Here is a 26386-nt window from a genome sequence, read left to right as displayed (position 1 = left end):
CTACGGGTTGTTTTTTTTTTGTTTTGTATACAATATTAGAAGTTTATGATTTGAGCTTGTCTCGGCTTGGAGTCTGTCCGGACCCGGTTTGTAGCAGCAGGGACAGCCAGCAGTGCTGCAGTGAGACATGGGGGCATCAAACAGCGGAGAGGAGTCTGCAGCTTCTGCAGCGGAGAGAAGATACTAATCAATGAAAAGACATCTATGAATAAAAATGAAAATATAAATGAGAATTCAGCATTTTTTGTAATAATAAACACAGTATTTTTAAAATGTTTTATTTTTTTAAATATAATAAAAAAGCTGCAAATACCAATCCATTTTCCTACACCACTCATACTTTTTCTTCACTTTTTTCAGCACAAATCATTGATAATGTGAGCTGCAGTAACATCCATAGTTAAACATTATTATTATATAATGATTTAACTGAGACTTATAAATGTATATATTGTTTTGTCAGCCACCACTACAAAAAAATATCCTCTGCCTCCGCCTGTAACCACATTTTTCTTGGCATGCTTGCACCACTCAGTGATGAATTTAAAGTGTAAAGTCCTCGCTGCAGATTTTGGGCACTTTAACTGATTTTTTACTTTTAGTATCCCTGATATTATGGGAACATCTACTTTAGGCTTTAGGGTAATTTATTCTGTTTTCTTTATTTATTTGGGCAGAGAAAGAAGGTATAAATAAGACAGAAGGAGACTTGTAAATGCTCAGGTGGGGCAAAAAAAAAGAAACACCTGAAGGCTTGTTAAAGGAACCCAACTAATATTGAAAAGCATCTGCAAAGTTTGTAGCAACATGCTGTACATGCCAATTTGGACATTCATAGAAAATGTAAAACCAGAAAGAGAATACAGTCGCTTTTATAAACTCTAATACATTGCATTTAAATTCTGCCCTATGAGGTAAGGTGAGGTGAGGTAACTTTATTGGTACCTGTAGATTTGGTTTACAGTGAGTGAGTGAGTCGGCCTCCTTATAAACACAAACCATAGACACAGGATAAAACATGATAAACAGCGCTCAATGCTAAAGAGAAAAAGCCCTCAGTAAAACACATTTAAAGTAACCCATCGGTAAAATAAGGCAAATAACAACAAGATTAAAATAAGATTTACCACCAGAGAATAAATCATGGTGATTACAAGAAAGGTAGAAATGAGCCGTCAGTAAAAACAAGATCACATAATAATCAATAAATAAACTCAAATGCTCCTCAAACATGGCTGCTGCATTAAATCTGTCAAAGCACTAGTTTGGGATCTTTTTTAAAAATATGGAATAAGAAGAGGGAGAGCGCTGACTCTGTCTTTGTGTGAAGTCGTGTCAGTTGTTTCAGTGGCACCTCGCGTGACCTTTAGTGGCAGCTCTGTAATAACAAGTTAGCAGCTCGGGGGCCTGCGACAGTGAAACAGACGCCAAAGAACACACATAGCAGTAAACTGCAGTCATGGAATGTATTATTGAGGTACAGTATGCACGGAGGTAACCCGCCCTCTTTCTGACCAAAGAAGGACACCATTTTCACAAACTTTTAAAACACAAAACAACTGTAGAAGTCAGAGTGTGGTAACATCGTGTAGCATAAAGAAAAATAAAATGGAATAATTGGCCATTTTGTATTGTTTTAAAAAACGAATGATTGACAAATCCACTGACTCAAAAAAAAAAGGGAATCCTTTACTGTCTGCTTCCTCTTTGAGTTGTAATTGTCATTGTGTGTTTGTGTCATTGCTCACGTTCATGCTTCCTGTTTCAAATCAGAATCAGGTTTCATTGCAAAGCCTTTTTTTTGTTGGGCGCTTTTTTGGCAAAACATAAAAATCATTAAACAATAGAGAGCGATGCAGCAGTACACCCACTGTCAAAAAATGTGTCTGGGTTTAAATGTGGGATAAACTTCACACACTGTCTGCCTCTTTACTGGCTGGTTTTAGGATTAGATAATAGTCTTTTTTAACACATAAAGAATAAGAAAGCTAAACATATCTTATCTGTTTCCTACAAAAAGAGAAACATGTGATGGATCACTTGAAACGCCTCCGACGAATGCAGAGGAAAGGAGGACGTTTTAAAAAAAAAAAGCAGTGTTTTGTTGTCTGGCCGCTTCTTGTTTGTCCTTTCATGATTGTTTGTCCTCTCTGGAGGGGGAACCTGTTGATGGATCGTCCTCCCCTTGCAGAAATAGACAGCATGTCTTCTCATTACCCGCTCCTGCAGTTCAAAGCCGGGATAATTCAGCCGTTTGTCGCCTCACGGTTAGGGGGAAAAACTTACAAGTATGTGTGTGTTTGTGTGCATTGTTGGTTTGGAAAGTCCTGGCTGGTATCGGGTGGGGGTCAGTCTGGGTCAGCCCTAATGTGATCTCTCAGGCATTTTCGAAACCCAATTGGCTGTCGATGAATTGCTTAACTCAGTGAAGAAGGCCGCATTGTCAGGCAGGAAGAGCTCACGCTGGACACTTCCTGCCCCGCCGCATGCCCTCTCTCTCTCTCTCTCTCTCTCTCCCTCACAGCGAGGGCTCCCTCTCTCTGCACCGTCGCTGAATAAATACAAACACGGAGCGCTTGATATGAAAATGCAAGCTTGATTGAAATTTGAAATGGCTATAAAATTCCAGCCTGGCTTGAACACCGTGCCAAGTAGTTTCCTCTTTGTGATTTCTGTGAAGTGTTTATTTCAAGCCAAAGAAAAATGAGCTTGTTTTGCAGTTTGAATCTTTTTTTACTTTTCTGTCTCAAGATCAGAGCAGGAATTGGACGTGTGCCAGAGTGCACAGTGCACGATCAGAGCAGCGAAACAGATGACATTCCCACTCGAGGCGTCCCCCCCCCCCCTTCGTCGGCTTGTCGTGGGTTTTGGTATCTTGAGGGGATGGGAAAAGGCCACATGCATGTAGATCTCCTTACAACTTGTCCTCACGTCAGGGCTCATAAAAAAGTGGAGAAGACGCAAAAGATCTGTGGTTCTCATTATACCGGTCCCCCACTGGAGAGCGGCTGCAAGAGTTCAGCATCAGTCCAGATGTTGAGCGGGGAAACACAACCCCGCATCACTGATGTGGCCCTGGGGATGAGAAGGAGGGGGGTAGACACAGATTTACATCAAACCTCAGGTTCAATGCTGACTCACAACTGAACATTTACTGTGAAGTCCTTTCAGTAAACCTGCACAGAATGAGGACACACATTATTTACCCGAGTGAAGGAACAGATACCTGTACAGGTAAAGTGGAAGGGGTGGGACAAAAAATCACAGCGTCACCGCGTCACTCCTCATGACTCTAAAGGTGTCAAAACATCCAATCCTGAAGCTTTAAAAAAAAACAGCAGATCTTCAGACACATTTTTAACCAAAAGCTGCCACCAGAGAAAAAGAGAGAGAGAGAGAGAGAGAGAGAGAGAGAGAGCACTGTTTGAGTTTCTGTTTTTTTTCTCCTGCTGGCAGCGCTCATGACCTCAGTTTCAGAGCGCTTCTAACCGGTGCTTAGTGTTGCTAGGTAACGAAAGTTAACCTCAACTTCCCTTAGTATTGACCGTTATGTGATTTAGATAGCTTAGTGTTCTTAATTTTTTTTTTTATTGCAAGAAAATGTCCCGAAGAAAACAATGTGAATGACTCGTGACCTGGACGTTGTTCCCTCAACTCGACGAGTCAGATGAGTTTCTCCTCCGCCGTTGTTGTTGACAAAGCTGATATCAGAAGTCCCACATCTTCTCGATTTCTTGCTTTTGATTGGACGGTGAGGGAGAAGTGACAGTGACTAGCTGTTCCAAAATTTGAGCTGTTTTTAAATGAGAGCGAGTATGAGAGCACAGCCAAGCAAAACTGTTTTGGTTTTGTATGCAAAATGGGCGTGGCTATCGCAACAAAAAAACAGCCATAGTGAAGAAAGGCCCTAAAAGTGGACATTGGAGGAGGTGACAGGCCACATTCAGTGCATCATATCCCATCACATCGTATTGTATCTTATCCTGAGTAACCCTGCGACTCCCGCCTCATAAATTAGAAATACAGACTCATTTTTTTTCAGTCAAATAAAAGTCAACAGACTCAGAAACGTCCTCACTGATGACCTTCTGAGGGACGTCTCGATCAGCAGCTGTTCTGCAAAATGAACCGGACATAATGTCATATTTTAGAGAATTTTAAACTTGTGAAAACAAAGAAACAAAGGACCTCTACTGTGCTCTAATGTGTAAATCTTTTGTTGTTGCCATGGTATCTAAACTTGTGTCGACGTTGTTTAATCTTCACTAGTTGGTATTTTAACCGCACTACACTCTGCAAGAGAGTTTGGAGTTTTTAATCTTGAGTGGCCGCTGAATGCTGACCTGCTTTGTGTCTGTCACTGCAGCCTGCAGAGTGTGACCACACTATTAGGCCGTGGATCAAGGGACATGCCTTATCTACATCTCAGCCGGCCATTTATAGCCCCCTACCCTTTACATCTAATGACCCTGACCATGGAGGTGGAAATAATGCAAATTGCATTTCCATGGAAATCTCTCTCTCTCTCTCTCTCTCTGTCTGTCTCTCTCTCTCTCTCTCTCTCTCTCTCTCTCTCTCTGTGAGGTGTTTGTTTTTGCCATGTGGGGGCGTGTCTCTTGAGGTGATGGGACCGCAGTGAGAGTCCAGGGTGAAACAGCATTTTTCTTCACTTGACACCTTTTCGCTGACCTCACCCTTGGCTGCAGTGGAATGTGGTCTGCGTGTGTGTGTGTGTGTGTGCGTTCACCTGTGTATGTACACACACACACACACACAGCCGGGTTCAGCGGCTCAGCGTTAATGAATAAATGAGGTGAGCGGAGGGAGAGAGGAGTCGAAAAGCGTTTTCATCTTCTGTGTCGGCCTCTTTCTTCTCCTTTGCCCGCTCACTGAATGTCAGCGTTGGCCGCTGTGCTCCCGCCCTCTCATAGATAAGATAAGAACCACATGCTCTTCCCACCTCCTGGCAAGGGAGTCCCAGGCGGACCTGCTGACGCACGCACCCCTCCTCCCCCCCTCCTCCACCTCTTCTTTCCTGCCTCAGCCTCATGTCAGGAAAGTGAAAAGTAGTACCATGGCAGCTTGCCCTTGACTCTCTGCCAGAGGGAGTGTGCTCCAGGAGAAGTGGTCTTTTCCCCCTTTTTTTCTCTCTCATGTGCATTTTTTTTTTTTTTCATCTGTGCGTTGCAGCGGAGGAACATCATGCTCGCTGAACATCAGGCACTGCCGGGGGGGTCGGCCCTCTGCATGTCGACATTGCCTGACCTGAGCGCGCTGTAGACTCACCTCTGTTCAGGCAGCATCACAAACAGATAGCACACGGCTAAACGAGGGGAAAGAGATGAATGATGGAGCTGCTGGTTGTTTTTAACAGATTTTACTTCATCTGAGTGAGTGTAAGATTTAAAGACAAGCTTTGGAAGTCCCCCCTGCTGTTTGCCATCAAAGCTACAAAAACTATTACATAAGGATAGGCTGGCCTCACACCTTTAATCAATGACCCCGATGACTGATGGATGTTTTCATACAGTCCCAGTTACCTGATGTTTCTTGTTTTCACCTGGCTGTAAACCCTATCTCCCCTCAGGGACGATAAAGTTGCAGTTGAAGTAATGTGACGGGTTTGTAACGGTTTCAGAAGCCGCCTCAGTTGAACACTGACGCCTCTTAATGACCTACCAAAGCAGAACACACAATCAGCTAAAACACAGATTACTTATCACTGCTGACACCGGGTCAGATTCTGATAAGGCGATAATCAGCGTGTAAGAAAATTAGAAAAATGAATTGCCCAATTTCCTGAATGACGCAATTAATATCATCTTTATACGACACAGTGTCCGATTTCTTTCTGTGGTCTCCTGGTGGCAGAATCGTGTTTTGGTCAAAATCAAGATAAGGACTTAACCCCGGATTTATGAATTCAGGGTTTACATGCACAAACACAAAAACAGGATTCTTCAAAAACCTGATCAAAAACCGGGATACTCAAGTCAAGTCCATGTAAACCCAAGTTGATTATAGATTCTTAGCTTCTGCATCACTGCTGTTTGTGTGCATGTGTGTGTGTGTGCTTGTGTGCGTGCATGTGTGTGTGTGTGTGTGTGTGTGTGTGTGTGTGTGTGTCTTTGAAATGAATAGGTCGTGTGGTGTCCACCAAAAAAAACACAACCACCTACTGATTATCCAATGATTCCAAAAAGTAATTTGACGGATAATCGATGATAAAAATCAAGATTTTCTAACCACCGTTACAGCGAGTTCCTCCTGGGGGCCGCTCCGGGTGAGGACCTTGTGATTCCTCTGGCGTCACACAGAGGTTCATATTGAGAAAACAAAAAAGAGGAAGCCGATCAGGAGTCATCGAAGGCATCATCAGGGAGGGGATGACACACACAGCGCGTCGTGGTGTTGCTTCAAAATCAGTGACAGGGATGACGTTGTGCAGGTTTGAGTGTCAGAAGGTGAAATGAGGACGGACTTGTGGAAACAGAACGAGATGAGAAACTTGCATGAGAGAGGTTTTCTTTCCTCTTCTTACTCTCTGAAGGACGTCAGAAATACTCTGGAGGCCTTTTCCCCTCCTGGGTGTCATGGATCATATCTGACCTGCAGAGCATCGCGTTAAGACTTGTGACTGACTTGGTATCGCTCGTCAATGCCGCTGCTTGTTTCTGCCGCTGCTTGTTTCTGCCGCTGCTTGTTTCTGCTCTTTAAAAGCTGTTTCACCGATCCAAAGCATGTTTATTGAAGGCACATTTTTATTATACGACGGGGTGAATTACTTTACAGTTTCAGCATCTCTACAAGCCATTTACTTTTCCATATAAAATCACACCATGCCTAATTGATTTCCTTCATAAAAGCGCTTGTAAACTTGGACTGTAACTCTTGAAGAATGCACCATTTAGAAGCGTTTTGATTCCTTGATACCACCATCTGTGTCAGCGAACAACAGCAGATACTCAGCTCCAGTCGTCTGTGACTGCATTCCCCGTCGAACAGGAGCGTGTTCACTCTGAAACTTGGACGTGCGATGCAGACAGACTGTGACTGGTTTTGGCCTTCTCTCTCCCCCCCCTGCCCTGCTCCCAGGGTGTGGTGGTGTTCTGTAGTCAAGATAAGTGTTATGCAACAATACCTCACTGCATGAACTCATTTTTTTTTTTTTTTAACGCAGGAAGCACAAGTCTGAGTCAGGCAACCCAAATCTCTGCCAACTGGGCTGCAGCCGCTCACAAACACGCCGCACAGCAGACCTCTTCCCGCCCAAATGATGCTCTGAACAACTCACAGCTTTACAACGATGAGTAATGTAACTTACAGGGACGATATGTCAAATTTTATTCGAACATTTCCACTAAAATATCGTAATTAATTAAGTTGAGTACTTACATGAGAAGAAGAAATCCTTCATTTTATCGTCGTAATAGGACGTGTCTTTCCTGGCGGTTGTCATGGCAGAGCTGCCATGACAGACACCACATGTTTATCGTTGCCATGGAAACACCAAATGTCGCATTGAAGACAGCTAAACCTACTGTATGTTATATATATATTTTTTTGTTGAGTTCTTACATTACCTCAATTTTTTTCCAACAGTTATCAAAGCCAAAGAAATCCATAATTTTATTGTTTTTAACGCACCCGCTTGTAACCGCGATCATGCGCCGCCATGACAGAAACTACATGTTTAGCGTTGCCGTGGAAACACCGGACGTTACGTCAAAGACCGCTGCATAAGGAAGCGTGATCTCTTACTGAAAGCTGCCATACTGTTGCTGTATGAGCTGCTGTGATAAAAAAAAAAAACGTCATGTAAATTATACTCGGACACATCAGCTCGTCTGTAAACACGTTCTCTTCCTCAGGTCGGTTTCGCTCGGTCGTCTTGACTACGGTTAACGTGGAGTTCATTTTCGTCAGTGGTGGGGGAGGAGTAGCAGGAGAATCACTCCCATGATTCCCCGCCAGCCTCAACGTCATCTTTTTGTTTTTGTTTTGATTGAGAGCCCCCTGGTGGTGGAATATATATGTGCGTTTAAGTCCAATTTAAAAGTCCTTTACATGAGTATATTTGTATTTTATGTATATTATCTTATCGACAAGGTAACAAAAGGAAGTGGTCGTTTTTACCACTCTTTATTTCTTGCTTATCAAATCTTTATTTTACATAGAAAACAGGATTAAATACATCACCTTTAATGCGTACTTCCAGTTTGCAGCTTCTGAATTATTCTACTAGCGTCGACATATACTCATCATTTTGTCAAATTAGGGACGACGTGCCTGCAGTGCAGCAGATTTTCTTCAGCTAACAGAACACTGAAAAATGTAGACCTCAGAGAACAGATCCCCTCTTACAGAAGGATCAAGTCCTGGCAGAGGATTTGAAATTTTTTAATGTGACAAGTGGGAATAGTTTAGTTTGTACATCTTGATTTATTTATGCTTGACGTCTTTGCTACGATCAAATCTGAAACATTTGTTCCTCGTCTCGATGACGCCAGCGTCTTCAGCAGCTTCGGGCCCGATGGGGAAGTCAAATAATTCAACCAGACAAAATAGAAGAAAAGAAACTGTGGTGACTTCCACTGTCCTCATTGACTGGGTGAATGCGGTTCCTGCAGGAGGTTAACCATTGTGGACCGCAGCATGTGGGACAGATCTGGCTGCACCTTTGATGGGGCCGAAGTAGTCGCAGGATCTGGACTCTGACGTAGTGACTCTTGAGTGTCACTGCGTTCACATTAGGCTGAGCCACGACCTGAAAGATTTCAGAGGATGGCCTGTGAGGATTGCAGGAATGCCGAGAAAAAAAAGTGCCATCAATCACCATCGCGCTACAATAAAGTGGCTGTTAGGTCAAACCAGCCTTCTTTTTCCACAGAGCTTTAATGGAGATTGATGATATTTACATTTTTGACTTTTTCCAATAACCTGAGATTTCTTCATTTTAAACTTGTACATACATACGCTGTGTATTAAACGGAGCAACAGTTGCCTGGAAGTGAAGCCAAAATATGTAGAGCTCCCCCTGCTGACTGGCTGGGACATGGGTCATCAAATACACCTTTGTCAAACCCACAGTCTGTCGTTATAGTGATGCCAGTTTATGTCTTAGTGTGCATTTTTGGGAGTAGTTTAGTTTTAGATATTTGATCCAAAAAAAAATGCAAGGCCAAGTTTGAACCCGGAACCTTCCGGAGGGAATACACGAGGATCCTGCTACCACACCTCTACTCCTTTGATTCTGATTTTATGTAGAGTACAAAACAAAACGGGACACTTTTATCTGGATATCCGGGCTGGTCCAGACTTCTGTCCATAATCTGTTGAGGGATGATTCTCATTTGTGTGTGCAGACAGCATGCTATGAATGCAGACTTGACAAATGCGGCCTCCTTAAAAGGTAAAGGACTTTTCATAGACGCGAGTGCCCATGCTACAAATTGACACAAGAACCTGTTTTGCTGGGGCGCTGGTAGCCCAGTGGTTGGTGAGTGTACCCGTGTGCAGAGGCTAGAGTCCTCGAGAGCGAGCAGTCCAAGTTCAAGTCCAACCTGTGGCTCCTTTCCCGCATGTCAGTCCCCACTCTCTCTCTCCCTAATTCTCCCGCATTTAGCTCTACTCTACGCTCTGCCAATGAAAGGCATGTGATCCAACCTTCACAACAGGGTCCTAAGACGCTGACTAGACTCTTCTCCTCTGTCGCCCCCCGGTGGTGGAATGAACTTCCAAACTCCATGTGATCTGCAGAGTCCCTCTGCACCTTTAAGAAAAAGCTAAAGACCCAGCTCTTTCATGAATACCTACTAACTTAATGATGATGGTCTCCATATTATTGATGATGATGATGGTAATGACGATGGTTTTTGTTTGATAACGACGACTTATAAGATGGTTTCTATACTGATTAGAGCTCTCAAGAACTGCCCTCAATGTTGTGCTTTGCCTCTGGTCACTTCCTGTCAGCACCTGTGTGTCCAATCAGACTCAAAGCTGATCGTTTGCTCTTACTGACATTGTTCCCTTTTTTCTAGATCCTTGCTTGTGTTGTTCTTACTCTCTGATGTACGTCGCTTTGGATAAAAGCGTCTGCTCAGTGAATTGTAGAATTTAGTTATGTAACGTTCTCAGCTGCAGCGCGATGTAAGAGTAGCGTTAAGGGTCAAACAGAAACATTTTTGTTCTGAGAGTCATGCTGCGCTCTCTTATTGCTACTAGGCTTCTTGGATTTCCCCCGTTTTTACATTTTTGTGCTATCGTGTGCTTTTAATGGTGACCACAGGGCTTGTACGCAGAACACCATGTTATCGTCTTATAAATAAAACGCCCGCTGCTAAATTCTAATCACTGCACTTCGTCTTTCCCCCGCGGAAACGAGACATTTGACTATTTTTGTTCATGTGCACACATATGATTGCTAAATAATTTTTTAGAGCCCCGTCGACACAAAACCTGTATTCATAAATTAATACAGCCTCCTTGTTCTTTTTTTTTCTTCATCGCTGAGAGTGTCACTAATCACAGTGCCCTCTTTGTGTTACAAATAGGACAAAGTCGTAAGGCTCTACTCCTCCCTGTGTGTCTCTCCGTCCCCTGCAGCTCCCTCCACCCCCCCCTCTCCCCCCGTAACTTTCTCTGATTTATTAAGCTGTGTGCTCGATGTGCGTCAGAGCTGGCCAGGAGTCTCGTGAGGCGTTCCGCTCCTGAAGATCTGTGTCTCGTGTCTGGACAGCGTCAGACCGCAGCGTCCTCCACCCCCCCCTCCTCCCCCTATACCAAACTTACCCCCACCTCTGTTTGCCTTATTTGCCTGCAACCACAAGCAGCCTGCTCGACCCAAACACACACACACACACACACACACACACACACACACACACACACACACACACACAGCGAGCAGATGATCCAATAGAAGCAGAGATCAAATGATTCTGGGTGAATAGATAAAAGGTCACAGATACGATCAGACGGTTTGTCGGAGTCAGGAGAAACTCTGAATCTGAAATGAAATTCAAGTCTGTCCTAGAATGCAAGTTTTAAAGACTTTTCTATAGACGAGCAACAGTTCTTATGTAATACCTGCATCTCAAGAAGGGGTGGAGTAAAAAATATTGGGATACTTCTGAGGACATATCGCATCATGAAGAATCGTTTTCACATTTTGCACTCCTGAAAATATTCTAGATTATTTTAGGAGGAATGCTCCAGATATTCTGCTGACCTGGATGTTCACATTTTCACCTCACAGCGGGAGACTATCCCTGTTGTCCGCACTTCCTCGCCGCTGAGGTGGAGGTCGGAGCAGGCCGTGCATGAATGAGGACGGCGGTGGTTGTGGGGACAGTACGGTACAATGGAGGTGGCTGGGCGTCAGGGACGTCAGGTGGTAGTAGTGTCAGATCACTTCGCTGAAGGTTTGGGGGGCCCTGTCTACTCGAGAGCTTGGCTTCTGCTGCGTATCGGTCTCTTAGAATTTATTAAAGCAAAGCCCTACTTGCATGGGACCTCTGGTAATGTGGGAATGACCCCCCCCCCCCCCCCCCCCCCCCAACAAACAACCAAAGAAAATACTTTAATTTGCTAAAATTTACTGACATTTCTGATTTAAAAACGTGAAGGGGCTGCATGACAACGCCAGTAAACAAAGCGCTGCGTTCCTCTTTTTAAATTCTAAACAGAAAGCCAGTGTTGTGCCTCTCACAGTTTGCAGGCGCCTGAGCCTTAGCGTACACTTACTGCATTTGATTTGAGCCTGTTGAAAGATAGAAAATGTTCCTCACCGCATGCAGCAAACGATGTCATCCATCTAATTACTCTTCAACATCTGGATCTACTGACAGATTTTTATATTGCTCTTACTGTAAATGGATCTCCATGGAAGTGGAAGTAGGTTATTAATGAAGACTGGACAGTGTGTGTCGTGGTTCACTGAGATTTATCTGAGTCGGGGAAGGAAGATTTTTGGGTTTGCACCTTTTGCTTGGAACAACCTGCAGTCTGATTTGAAACAGTGGTGAAAAGTCTTTAGCTGTTTTAGCCGATGATTTTCTTATTATGTAATGTGTACTCACTGTCTGAGTTTGAGTGATTGTGTTGTTGTGTTGCTGCTTCTCTTGGCCAGGTCTCCCCTGGAAAAGGCGATCTCTGATCTCAATGGTACTAAATTGGTACAAGTTGTGTTTTAGTTTATTTTCTTTTAGCAGGTATTGTCTTTGTCGCCTGCTTTATGTCCTTCCAGCAGTCACACGTCTTTGCTGCACCTGCATCTCAACGGTTGCATGGTATATCATTTTGGATTTGCATTTTCTTACAGAAGAAATTATGTGAGAAAAACTGATTTAAGTCTTGAAACATATGTGAGTAAAACTTTCCTTTGGAGACAGAATTTGGAGTTTAAAGTCACATATTCTCCTCCTCTTCTTCTTCTTCAGTGTAAATAAGTCTCAGAGCTCCTCAAAACATGTGTGTGAAGTTTCTTGTTCTAAATCCACTCTGATCCTGTATTTGATCATGTCTATAAACCCCTCTATTTCAGTCCTGCTCAGAACAGGCTGTTTCTGTGTCTGTACCTTTAAATATGTAAATGAGCTGTGTCTGACCACGCCCCCTCTCTGGAAGGGCTCGGGTGTAACTCGGTGCTTTCTCGCTCCATGTCCTATTGTTTACGGTGAGAAGGTAGACTCAGAGGGCAGAACAAACACCTAGCTGTGGGAGTGTCACCCACCTGGGGGAGGGGCTACTGCCCTTTGTGATGTCATGAAAATCTCGAGACGGCCTGTTTGAGCACACATTTTCTGAAAAGTGGAGCAGGTAAAAGATGGAGAGGATGGACTTTTCTCATCATTGGGGGGTTTGTAGACGGACTAGAGACACATGTTAGAGTTAGAACAACATGGTGAAATTTATTTAGCATAATATTTTACCTTTAAAACAAATAAATCACACTATTTTTCGTTTTTGCAAAACTCAGCATATTACAAAATGTATAAAATCACATTAATAGAGAATTGTGATTGTTTTGTAAAGTCAGGTCTTCACATTCAGCTCTGTTATGCAAAAGTCTGCAGCCATTCCCCGCCCTGATTTCATACAGGATTTCAGTCAGATGCTCCGCTGAGTAATATTTTCATACTGTGTCCGTGTATGTTTGTGTGTCTGCCGGCTCAACACATGCCTTCCAGCTGCATGTCCTCCTGTGATTCATCCTCAAAGGGAGTCTGCACAGATGCTACTGATAAGCAGACGTTTTCGTGAGAAAGCTTCATAAAAAGTGATCGGGTCTGTTTGAATAGAACAACCTGCCTATCGTCCTTATCTGATAACAGATTCCTCTTTCTGTGCTCTGTACCACAACATGCTAATCCAGTGCTGCTGTAAGATTTGTTTTCCTTTTTTCGACGAATTATTACGTCTGGTTGCATTTCATGTCCAGTTCACTTCACCGTCTCCATGATGAGATGATGTTTCACGTGTTGTGTGTGTGTGTGTGTGTGTGTGTGTGTGTGACCTCACCATGATGGTTTCCTAATGCATCGTGACGGCCTCTCAGACGCCAGCGGCTGTATTAAAAACAACTTTCCCTCAACGACGGTCTGGCAAATGGCTCTTTTCCCTGACAACAAAGACAGTAAACAGCAGCACTTAGCGAGCTCTCAAGAACCTAATTGCCTATTAAGCACAATCGAGTCCTCCTTTATCCCGCTGCCTCTGTTGGGGGCTCCAATCCCTGGAGACACAGCTTTACAGTAAACATAAGTGAGCTAGCCTGGCTATCAGAGAGCTGGAGCTGGAGCCTCCACGCTGCTGCTGTCGCTGTCACCTCACAGCACAGAGCAACATGTGACCTGCGGCTGTTTCTGTGCATCAGGAACAGTGCTCACCTTAAATAGCATGTTATGAGACACCTGATCTTGCAAGACACATTGGCTATGACAGAGTTCAAATTGATTGGTTGATTACATAAAAATACAAATATCTTGGTGTTTGACTTTAAACCTATGTTTTGTAATTGAAACTATGACTGAGATTTCTTTTAGAAAAATAATTTCCTTTATTTACGATTTAACATTTTGGATTTGTAAACGGTGGAAACAGATTTACAAATGCCGTTTTATTTTTTCTGAGCTGAACCTCGCAGGTTTCCATGTTAGATAAATAACATCGAAACAGTTTTCTCAGAGTTTTTGGTTGAGATTTTTTTTTTCCTGGAAAGGCCGATATTTGTACTCTGAGATCTGGAGTTAGTGAGATTTATGTCTGCAGACAAAAAATTCCCCCAAAAAAGATGACCACGTTAATGTCTTAATATTTTAACTGTTTATATGCTTGGACATTTTATTGAAAATTCCTGCACATATGCTTTTTAATTTTAAACATTTTCCTACTTTTAGCCATGTTTAATTTCATTTTTATACCTCCTAGCTTTTTAGGATTTTAGTTTTGTCCATTGTTTTCTGTTCCATGGCATCGATAAATGGTGATGATCATTTTATGTTTCTCTCCTTCCTTCTTGTTTAGCATTTTCAGAAACTTTATTTTTTGGATGAAATGATAAAATCTGATACCATTTGAACTAAAAGACATTTTCTGTGTGTGTTTGTGTGTGTGTGTGTGTGTGCGCTCCTCAGGCTTGACGGATGAGAAAGTGAAGGCCTACCTCTCGCTGCATCCGCAGATGCTGGACGACTTTGTGTTGGAGAGCGTGAGTGCAGAGACGTTGGACAGATGGCTGAAGAGGAAGACCAGCAGCAGGCCTGCAGGTAAACCCGCTCCCACGCACACACACACTCCCACACACACACAACACACACATGCTGCAGCTCTCTGGATCATTGTGACTTAATGATCGGATCAGTGGATTTCAGTATATTGACGTAGGGTTGTAATTTCTTGTAATATTTTTTGCTTTGGTGAAATGTTTGTTCTTTTTTCGCTCACATAATCCCCCTAAGGGTTCCTCGGCTAGGCGACCACTAATTCAGGCTGCACGGATCTCTGCAGCCACGTCAACTGTTGCTTTTATTGCACTAAAAAAAACTGAACGCTTTCCCCCCTTAAAGAGCCGGGGATAACCAGCGCCGAGGCAGGCTGCGGTTGAATTTATTACCCCCGCCATTTGCAGAAGAAATCACTCATCTTCACATGTGTCTCCTTTAATCGTCAGTGTGTGTGATAGACAGAAGACAGGGAGAGGGGGAACGGGGGGGGGGGCCTGTCGAGTGTTTACGGGTCGTTAGATGTGTGTGAGCGGGGGCCGTGGGGTTGAGTCTGTGTGCCGTGCGCTCCACACACATTGGGCCTGTTTCTCAGACCGACCGCATCCATCAAGGGCCCACAGAGCTGGCACTCGGCCCAGTCGAGCTGCTGACGTCAGAGGCGACCTCCAGAGACATGCAGCCTGCTGAAGGGGGGCCCAGGGGAGGGGCAGGGATGGTGGTGGTGGTGATGGGGGAAAGGGGGGGGGTGTGCTGGCTAAGGGTGTGGGTGTGTTGAAGTGGAAGGGGGGGGGGGGGGGACTAGCAGGAGATGGGTTTGTCACATTTTGGAGCTGCTTTCAACATGAGGTCTGCAGACTGTAGTGCAAACAGAGATGTAGATTTCTCTGCATTACAAACAGTATGTAGTATATACAGTATAGGTGCATGTGTGTGTGTGTGTGTGTGTGTGTGTTGACGGGTATCAAACAGAAGCTCTCGTGGTAATCACTCTCGCTGGTGCCAATGAGGGCTTGCTGATTTCATTCATGAAGTTCAGGGCGGTGCAGAGGAAGCCGTGCAGCGCTGAAGGATGATTCATGAATGTCATCGCAGAGGCAGGAAGGAAGAAAATTATCGGCTCATGTTTCAGTTTTCACGAGCCATGAAACTGTACACTGCAAAAAAGTCAAATCTTATCAAGTGTATTCCTCTACTTTCTAGTCAAAAATATCTCCTTACACTTTTAGTATTAGCCACATCTGAACTGCTTATAATTAGAAAAAAAAGATCTGCCAATGACGCAAACTAAATTCACTTAATTTTCTTAAAATAGGGTTCGGTCATATTTAAAAAAAAATCTGAACAGATCAGGTAAATAGCTGGCTGCATCGTTTAGAGTTATTGCATTGTTTCTCCTCGATGTAAGGCTCTATGAATGATTATAATCCATGGTCACTTATATAACTGAGAAGTTAGTTACGTGTTTATACTTAATTAGATTCTTGTTAGCTTTTTAAAATGCTCGTTTTGTTATCTTGATATTGCTGCGACTCTGAGTTGGATGACATGGATGATGTCATCAGGAGGCGACACCCACTTTGTTGACTTGTTGTGTTTTCGGGGTTGGATCGGGAGAGGCTGAGAGTGAATAAAGCCGTATTTAGTACAAACCTGGGAATCTTTGTGTGTGTCATGATTCGATTCGATTTTGATTCTTGGGGTTATGATTCGATTCAGAATCTGTTTACGATTCAAAAAGATTCTGGATTCATGATTCAAAGTCTATTTCTTATTTCGTACATCCATTTGTCAGTTAAAGAGCTTTGAAAAAAAAATCGATGGAAGTTATGAATCTATTTCAAATCTCGATTTTTACATAAATCATTTTTTTCCCCTCTTCTATTTGACCTTCTTGCTGTGATGATAACTTTTATAGCCACATTATTTTTATCAAGTTAACAAATTCATTGTGAAAAGTTGTTGACAAATCTTTTGTAAGTCTCTCAGCGAGGGAATACCTCGAAATGCAGTGCGAATGAAAATCGATACAAAAATGGACAATTTAAATCAATTTGACAAAATTAATATTTTTACTACAGATGGAAATAAGCCACTTGCTAAATCTGGAGCAACCATTTTCTGGTTTTTCTTTGTGTAAATGATCGATGTCATTGTCCTCTGATGAATACAATAAATGAAATTAAATGAAAGTCAAATTTATAATTCTTCAGAAACTATGAAGCACTGGTTGACTGAAAAGTCTGCAGAGCATGAGGAGCACGCGGCCCAAACATAACTGAGCCAAAACAAAAGCAGACATGAGCGTTCATTATGATGGAGGACATGCTTCAAGCTGGTTTACATGCTTCAAGCTGGTTTCATGTTTCAAAAAATCGATTCTTCAGTTACCTGGAAATGCGTACTAACAGCTCACTGCAGCTGCTTTAAGTGCAATAACATGCATTAAGGGAGTGCAAACTTTATCGCTGATCCCCTGGTAGGTGTAAAGCTCCTGGTAAAATGGACGCCCGCTTCTGTTTGATGGAAGAGGAAACACAGCAGAGGGGGCGGGAACAGAAAGCAAAGGATGCATTAGCAACATCAACGGCAACGTCATTAATCTGATGGAAGAGTAAATCACAGTTTGAAAGCAGACTCGGACTGCAGGAGTTATACTGTAATCAATAAACCTCAAAATATGACGTAATGATTCCTGGTGTGTAAGACCTAGAGCTGACCCCTAGTGTTTCAAACGGGAGCTGCCCCCCCCCCCCCTCTCTAGAGTCCATGCTCACACAGGTCACCATGTGGTGGACTCTGAAGCTTCAGTGTTTATCCAGCTCTGTATGGGTCTGTAAACCTTTCTGTGTTCTAACCTCTCTCCATTTTTCAAAAAGCATCTCCAATATTGATCCTAGTTTGAGCACGTTTCTGCTCGTGGAGCTTATTAGAAACATGCAGAGGCTTTTTAGGTCGGGTACAATCACTTCTATCTGAACCACTTCTCTTGCCCACTTCCATCGCTGCAACACCTGTTGACCTGATAACTGCTCTCATATCTGACAAACCGAGGGGCGTCCAAAACGGCCGTGGGGGGGAGTCTTAAAACAGCCTACCTATTCTTTCTTTAGCAGCCAGATTCAGAGACCCCTTTAGTTCTCAGCCAGCTCTCTGGTCTCCCAGTGTGTTCAGACCATAGACTGTAAAAATAACAGTTCAGACGATGGCTGGAATTTGACTTAAAGATGAATTTTACACGTTTGTCTGCTCTTCTGAAAGAAGCAGGGACTTAGCTGTCTGTATTTATAGGGACAAAAAGAAGCAAACTTACTCTAAAGAAGTATCCCTGTGTCTATTTTTGCAGGAACACTTTTCAGAGGTGAGATTGATTTTATGTTTTGTTAGCGAGCGAGCAGCAGCAGTAGGTCCTGTCATCATGTGATCGTCACTGAGATAGCCACAGCTTCCTGGAAGCAGTCCCTGCAGCCTGTCCCGTTCTCACTTATCATGTGATGGGATACATTGGATTACATAAATCTGTTTTTTTCTGTACACATGCACGCGAGAGTGTGTGTTTGTGAGAGCTTGTGTTGCAGTCTGTAATTGCTGGAAGAAGCTCCAGATTTGCACACATGTTGTTGCGTTGAATATTTTCTGCGCTGATTTTCGTTTTTGCTGTATTACTTCATATTGTTGTGTTTATTTGTCAAGTTTGGGCTTTTGTTGAGTCATCAAAACATTCACCCCCTGTTCAGTGTGTGCAGATCGAGACATGAGCTAATCAGACATATTTCATTTTTTGAACCAGGCTGTAAACATGTTAATCTCTGCTGTAAAAACAGGCTTTTTAGAATGGGTGTGTATGTGACATCCTGTGCTTCTGCAGCCAGCCTCTAGTGGACACTCGAGGAACTGCAGGATTTTGCACTTCTGCATCGACTTCCTCAGAGGTTACTGCTTGAATATTATGTGCTTCACAAAAGTGAAAAACAAAGAAAAGGGGTAAAAAAGTTATTTAAAAAGTGAAGGTTGAGATCCAAGTAGAAACTCATGTTAGCCCCCTGATAAAAGTCTGCAGTAAGAAGGGACTTATTAGACTTTTAACAGACTCAACACTGTGGGCAGAACACAACTTCCCACAATCCCCGTGGATTTCATTTGACCATCACACCTCTCTGCCCCCCCCCCCCGTCCCACTGGCAATGTTTACTTCACACCACACGCTGTCATGAGGTAATTAATAAATCCCAAACCCTCTGCTGCTCCCGTGCTGAGGCCTCTCGTTACTCTTCTGAGCCTTCTGCACACACACACACACTCACACACCAACACACACACACACACACACACACACACACACACACACACACACACACACACTGTGTAGGTTCGTGAACTTTCTGCTCATGCAAACAGCCGTGTCCAGTATGCCGGCTGTTTTCAGTCATTTTAGAAACAAAGATTCAGTTTTCTCTCTCGTGTGTTTGTTTCATATTCTCATCAAATATTTCCTCTTTCTTTACCATCTTTATAATCTTTTAGAAAATGATGCCCTTTTACACATTTCTATCGTTTTTCCTTTCAAACTTTGTGTTTTTATTCTAGGTGAGTATTTTTTTATTTGCACGGAAACACTCAGACAAATTACTGTTTTAATTCATCAGTTCAAAACTCAAAGTCTGATTCCGTTGTGTATAAAATATGTAGACACAGTTTGCAAAACAATCTCTATTTGCCGCGTAGATGTAGAATCTGCTCATATTTTTTAAAAATTAGTTAGTCTCAGAAAGTCTAGAAAAATAACTGTTTTGGTTTAAAAGTCACTCACATCCTTAATGTCGCAGCTGCATACAGAATATACTATGATTATTCATTTAATTATCTTATAACTTAAGTAGGTCATTAATGAATGGACCAATCACTAAAGCGCTGGTTCCCATCCTGAGGTCTGGGCCCCATTAGAGGGGACATCAAAGATGGTAAATGAAATCTGCTTTTCTTCAGCTGCTTTCACAAACGCCCTCCTGAAAATTTCAGGAGAATTTTAGGAGGACTGCCTCTGAAATCTTCCTGAATATCTCCTGCTGCGTTCTCACTCACTGTAAATGTATTAGGAGGCTGGTGGGACAAACTCCAAGTAAAGTCAGAGTGAAAAATGTGTCTGCTTGTGTTCACACATGCAGCTCATCCTGACATTTCTTGGGAAGTTTTCAGGAGTTTTGTGAAAGTGTAAAAGCTCCATTAGGAGGGGGCTCCAGGGAAAAAAAAGATTGAGAACCGCTGCGCTCGAGGACAAACAAACTCTGACACTGATGATAACAACAGGCATCTTAAAATGTTCCTAAAATGTTTGTCCCCTTGTTCGATTAGTCACGCAGAGCTCTGTGGTAGAAACCGGTCTCTCTTCCCCAGCACGCGTTGTGTGCCGAGCTGTGAAGCAGCTGATTCTGTTCTTTCCCTTGTATTTGGGAGTCACAAGCCGACAAAGATGTGATTGTGCAGCCGGACCTCAGAGATCCACTGTGATAGAGGAGCTGCCTCACCTGCAGGGCTTTCCATCAGCTGAACAAAACATGTGTTTCATTTACTTCTCACACCATAAAATGTGATATTAGGGACGCAATGATCACATATCTTACATATCATCATTTTTAAAAAGCACATCAAAGACAGGTGAAGAGGGAGCTGCACGTCTGCTGCAGAGCGTCCATTATGTGCACACATGTTGACCGCTGAGTCACCAGCTTGAGCGTCCTGCGTGCGTATCTGTGGCTGCAGATCAATAAAGCTCCCATCGGGAGTCCTTGTAGCCTGGATCTGTGTTTGCACGCGTGTGCTTGACTCATCACAGTACGGTCTGATAATTATCTAAGGATGTTTTTGGTCAAAGAAATCTGAAATCTAATTTTGATTTGAGTTGTTTTCTTCTTTTCTTACAGCTGCATTAATGTCCTGAACTGATGCTGTGATCATGCTTCATTAAATCGCTATGTGTGCACATCATCTGCACAGATATTTTTGATATATTTGTAAGAGGCTTAAACACACGGACCCTAAACATTTTTAATACCTACAGATCTTCAGTCTTTTTCATTTAGTAAGATTTATTTTGGGCTGTTGTGCCTTTATTTGGACAGACAGGACAGTGAATAGAGTGAGACACTGGTGATATTCAGCTGTAATTGACCTTACTGGCAGGTTTTGGCTGCATGCACCATCAAACCTCGAGGGCGGCAGGAGTTCAGTCTGTAGGGAACTGGAGGGTCACCGGTTCAAGTCTCGGTGCTGACCAAATCTGGAAGTTGGTCTGGTAGCCGGAGAGGTGCCAGCTCACTTCCTGAGCAATGCCAAGGTGCCCTTTACCAAGGATTGAAACAATATTGGGTGCCTAAGACTTTGGGTTGTATTATATTAATACTGCATGAAAGTTAAAATTCTGTATCCCTACACATCAAGACTCAGACATATTGTGTAAGGCTGCAGACACTGACACACCAGGCAGACGCCAATCAAAATCTGTCTGACTGCTACAATGTGGACTTTTTTTTATTTTGTGGATGTTTTTTTTTTTTTTTTTTAAGATTTATTTTTGGGCATTTTGTACCTTTATTGGAGAGATAGGACAGTGGTTGGTGTCGGAAATCAGGGAGTGACATGCGGGCAAGGAGCCACAGGTGGGATTTGAACCTGGGCCGCCCCAATTTGAAGGATTTTGTGGATGTTTAACGAGACTCTCAGCCTTCATGTCATCAATTCATTTTTTTACTAAATCAGCCAAATTTCCAGACGCTTTTAAAAGTTTGAGTAACAGACGTGCAGAGCTGCCAACTTCAAGCCGGACGTCCCAGCTCCGCACACCTGACAAACATGTCGACTGAGGATCGTTCCCGGTTCAGGAGAAAGCTCGAGCAGAAGAGCGATGAGGTCAGAAGAGGAGCTCTGCTCAGCCTCTGCTGGTTTCAGGCTGTTGCTCGACAGTCGTGTTTAGTGTTCACTGCGTTATGTGTTTTCTAAGAACATGTCGTCCTCTCTCCTCCTGTGTTTACTGAAAGCACAGCAAGTCCCTGAAAATATGGGACGGTGTTAGAAAGAGGCTACTAGTGATAAAACACACACACACACACACACACACACACACACACACACCCACACACACACACACACACACACACACACACACACACACACACACACACACACATACACACACACCTGCATACATACCTTACCCCTCTGCCCTGTGGACAGCTATATCCTGAAAGGGTTAATCTCCCGACACATACCTGATGACATTTTTATCCTTAATGTTTCCTGTGCAGGTGGTAAAAACTGAAAGTGTATTTGTATATTTTTAGTTTGATTCAACCAAACATACAGACAGTGGAGCTCTTTAGTTTCAGGTGAACGACCTGAACCTGCTGCACGTGTCCATGCCTCCGTGTGCAATTCTTTAGGAAACTGCTGGAACTGGTCCAACTGGTTCAACACATCAGATCTACAGGGAGCTTGTTTGTTGTTTTCTGCTCCTTGAAATCCCCAGACTCAGTTTATCACTCTCCTCTTAGATTCATAACCGGAGACACCCATCATTGTATTCTTTCTTAAAGTCTTAATATGTGATTTTTCACACTTCAATATAATATAAATCAAGTATATCCTCTGAAAATAACTCTGTGATTCATGACTGTCTACAATGGGTGTAACACCCGAGTCCCACTGTCTGTGATGTTTTCAGAGTTTTCAGAGTCCTATCTTCACTTTGTTTACATCGCCCAGACGGCCGGCTGACTCCTCCCCTCGTGTATAAAAGTTGTTTAATTGAGGGACTAGAGAAAAGAAGAATAACATACTGTACTCACTGCTTAACTGTGTTTCTAGATCACGCTCATTTCAGGTAAATTTACATGCAGTGTGAAGATACAAGCATAATAAAGATCGCTAGCATTAGCATGCTAACACAACAATGCAGCGCGAGTTGTTTTGGTTTCATGCTGGTGCTCAAGGGCGACATCTGCTGGATCAAAAAATCACATATAAAGTCAGGGTTTGTAATTTTCCTCCAGATCCACTTTTTCAGATTTTGGTTGAAATTGTCTTTAGGTCCTGAAAGACATTAATAACTCATGTTCTCTGAAAAAGGAACAAAGAAAATCTGTCATCTGTATCAGTTGTAAGCCTGAAAAAGCTTCCACCAATGTCTGCCATGAGGTACCAATCTGATGCACCAATCATGAACCACAATGTTCTGGCTCATCAGTTTATGCCTCTTAGTGAATAAGGGCTAAGACTGAGTCGTCTTTGTTAATTCCCTGAACATAATCCTCCAGGAGTCTCCGTCATGTTTGTGTTTCACGGGGTTGTGTTGAGCCGCTCTCTGGCAGTATAACAGGTGAAAGGCCTCCTGGAGCCGCGCCATTTTTCCTTCAAAGGTTTCATGTCGGAATATTCTCTGCCTCATTTAGTCATTATACAAAAAAAAAAAAAAAAAAAAAGGATTTTCCTTTTTTGAAGTCCTGTTTGAAGTGCAGCTCTCTGTCGTCTGATTGACGTCACGGGCCGGGTCAGGAGTTCACTCTAAAATAGCTCTCACGGCTAAGTTAGGAAACTCATAGTGCACTGGAGGAATGTTTAAAACAACAAACAATGCAGCTGGCTGTAATTTCTGTCTTCACACGTACAAAGAGGTTCGGTATCCAAAGAGGACCGAGGCTCTATAGTCAGCACTTCAGTCGGTGTGTCTGAAATCTCCCCGGCTGTTTGCATGGGTTTGATCACATGAAAAGTCACCCGAAGAGATCTGAGCGGTCACTGTTCTCCTGCGCCGTTGACGCATGTTCAATGAAAAGCCGTGTGTGAGCTGTGTGAATGGTTTTCTTATTTTCATCCCAAAAAGCAAATCCCAGACCACACTCCCAGACTACAAGTCCGGAAACTGTTGTGATTGGCCGACGCTCTCGTTATTATCACACTGCAGTGTCGATGTCCAAAGACAATAGTCGTATGTCTGCTGTCTCTCCAACAGCCTGAAATCACCACCAGGAATTTGCACTCCGGGCCACACAATTTTTTGCACTTGTCAAGTTGAATTAAAACCTCGGCTAATTCTGTTTTTTAAAGCAACATAATTTCAGCGAATGTCTCCGAGCATCAGACACAGAAGAAATATTCATTTTAGATTTGCTCATCTGAGGTTCATCTGTTAAAAGTTAGATCTGAACTACTGTTGTTTTATTACACAGTGTGTACGTTGAATTATTTGCTTCCTAAAAAAGTTTTTAAATTCTAAATAACCACATACATTTTAGTCACATATGTTCAGAGGAAGTTCAGTAAGTTTCTCAATTCCATCTCCCAAATATGTTTAATGTAAGAAAGCGGTGTTTCTCTGTCATGCTGTGGAGACTGATGTATAAATCCTACAGAGTTAAACATGCTGTGTTGAAGTGCTGGCTTCTCTGACAACAATGCAGCAGCCAGTATGTCCTCCTTCTAACTTTAGATTCTGCTCCTGAATGCTCTGGATTTGTTTGGACCAGAGAAGGTAGGCGCTTTTAAGACACGCCCCCACACAGCTGTTTTGGACGCCCCTCGGTTTGCCAGATATGAGAGCAGTTATCAGGTCAACAGGTGTTGCAGCGATGGAAGCGGTCAAGAGAAGTGGTTCAGATAGAAGTGATTGTACCCGACCTAAAAAGCCTCTGCATGTTTCTAATAAGCTCCACGAGCAGAAACGTGCTGAAACTAGGATCAATATTGGAGATGCTTTTGAAAAATGGAGAGAGGTTAGAACACAGAAAGGTTTACAGACCCATGCAGAGCTGGATAAACACTGAAGCTTCAGAGTCCACCACATGGTGACCTGTGTGAGCATCGACTCTAGAGAGGAGGGGGCGGGGGAGACAGCTCTCTATAATGTTTAGAATTTAGACTGCAGTACCCATTTTAAACACTAGGGGTCAGAGTTACATACTGCTCCTTTAACTAGCAAATAGCTCATCTACTTATTCTAATCACCTCTGACCCTGAAACAGAATCAAACTTGTTTTTAACTTTGTGATTTTTCTCTTTACAGATGACACGTCAGCTAAAGGAGTCAGCAGGGTAGGTTTTTCTCACTTTAATGTTTATCTTCTTATTCATGTCAAAGACGCACAAAGCCTTAAACGTACTTAGTAACTTCAAAAGAAAGATTGCTTGCTGTATTTTAAACGTCTAATCTATTTTGTCTTATAGAAGTTATGTAGTGTTGTGTTGGGGTTTATGTGTATGTATCTGTCACTGCCTGTTGTCTTTGTCTTTACACTGTGTGCTCAAAAGCCCGACTAGGGACAAGATGATAAGATAAACTCTGTGTGCTGCACATCCGTTCAAGTCTCTGCATTAAATCCCTATTAAATAAAAATTAGAGTCCAATAAAGGAAAAAATGCCCCCCACAAAATAAATAAATAATGGCTATTGAAATACTACTCCCAAAACTAATCCTGTTGACTTACTGAAGAAAGCATCATGGCTGAACTATTTTCAGGAGTCAACATTGCTCTTCAAGAGTTTCTAACATTGAGGTTGATTTCATTAAGACGGAGATTTGACTGCTCTTTAAAAAAAAACAATTTGTTGTCTGTGTCCCTGTGCCTTTCTTTGAAAACAGTGCCATTGGTAAAACTTTTCACTGTACATTTTCAACAAAGGTTTAAAGTGCACACTTGCACAAAACCTCTTGTGAACGTCCTAAAATTTCTGGAATGAGCTGCCTGAATGTGAGACAACAAACAGAGAGAGACCACACTTACGTTTGGTTTCAAGAACATACAATGAAAAAATAAATAAACCATGTAAGAGAGATTTTTTTATGAAGTTGGGATGAGCCAATTTCAGAGCGCAGCAGAAAATATCCTGGAAAATTCAGCGTGTGCGAGCGAGAGGTGTGAGGATGTTTGTATCATGCGTCCGGCACGCGACCAAAAGACCGTTAGATCGTGATCGGTACAATCTCCATGCACTTAAAGAAACTGCTTCTGTTTCACTAGAAAGTTCTTGATTTTATGAATATGTCAAACTTCACATACCGCTGATATGCAAAAAAACGGCCTTGTTTAAAAAAATAAAACATCTTCAAAGAATAATAAGTTAAACGTGAATATTTAGCTACGCCCTCGTGTGCGACACTTTCCAGGACATTTATGGGAAAGAGTCGATCCCCTTCGCTCCTCACTCACCTTCACACCTTTGTCTTCTTGACGCGGTCATGCCCTGAGGAGGCCAGGTGTCAGCAGCAGGGCCCGTGTAGAGTAGCGGGGGCTTCACACACATATACACAAACGGAAAAAAAAAACAAGGGCCACTCGACCTCTCAGTGCGTCATCCATACGTCTGTGCAAACAGGATGTGGGAGGATAGAAGGCGTCCCCATGGGGGGGAAGGTTTTCTAGTGCGCCACTCTCCCTGCCGTCCTGTCCTCGCCCCCTCTCTGCAGGCGCAGAAATAGTCGTCTCTCTGGACCCCCGTACAAGGCAGGAGGTCCGCCTCTTACATAACCACACTTTAAAGCTGAGGCTGAGCAGCAGGGCTCTAATCAGAGCTGTGGGGCTCCGGTGGCCTCCTCTTGGGACCGCGGGGGGATCCCTGAGCTAGAACAAGGAGGTGTAAGGGTGGGCTGGAGATGTTGAGATGAATGGAT

General features: G+C 43.0%; 1 protein-coding gene across 6 annotated transcripts in view; it reads left to right on the top strand.

The window, feature by feature from the left end:
* The window catches only part of pde10a (phosphodiesterase 10A), a 72916-nt gene that overhangs the window by 25264 nt on the left and 21266 nt on the right, over positions 1 to 26386 (top strand). For 4 of the 6 annotated variants that reach the window (XM_061039486.1, XM_061039488.1, XM_061039487.1 and 1 more), the window contains exons 2-3: positions 14640 to 14771; positions 24781 to 24809. In XM_061039486.1, coding sequence (XP_060895469.1) covers positions 14640 to 14771; positions 24781 to 24809 — 161 coding nt within the window. Of the gene's footprint in view, positions 1 to 14633; positions 14772 to 24780; positions 24810 to 26386 lie in introns of those variants that run through there. The other 2 variants (XM_061039492.1, XM_061039491.1) reach the window with 1 other exon arrangement.

This window comes from Labrus mixtus, chromosome 6 (genome assembly GCF_963584025.1).
Source record: "Labrus mixtus chromosome 6, fLabMix1.1, whole genome shotgun sequence".
NCBI lineage: Eukaryota > Metazoa > Chordata > Actinopteri > Labriformes > Labridae > Labrus > Labrus mixtus.
The sequence above is the reverse complement of the archived record's forward strand: the minus strand, read 5'-3'. Positions and strand labels throughout refer to the sequence as shown.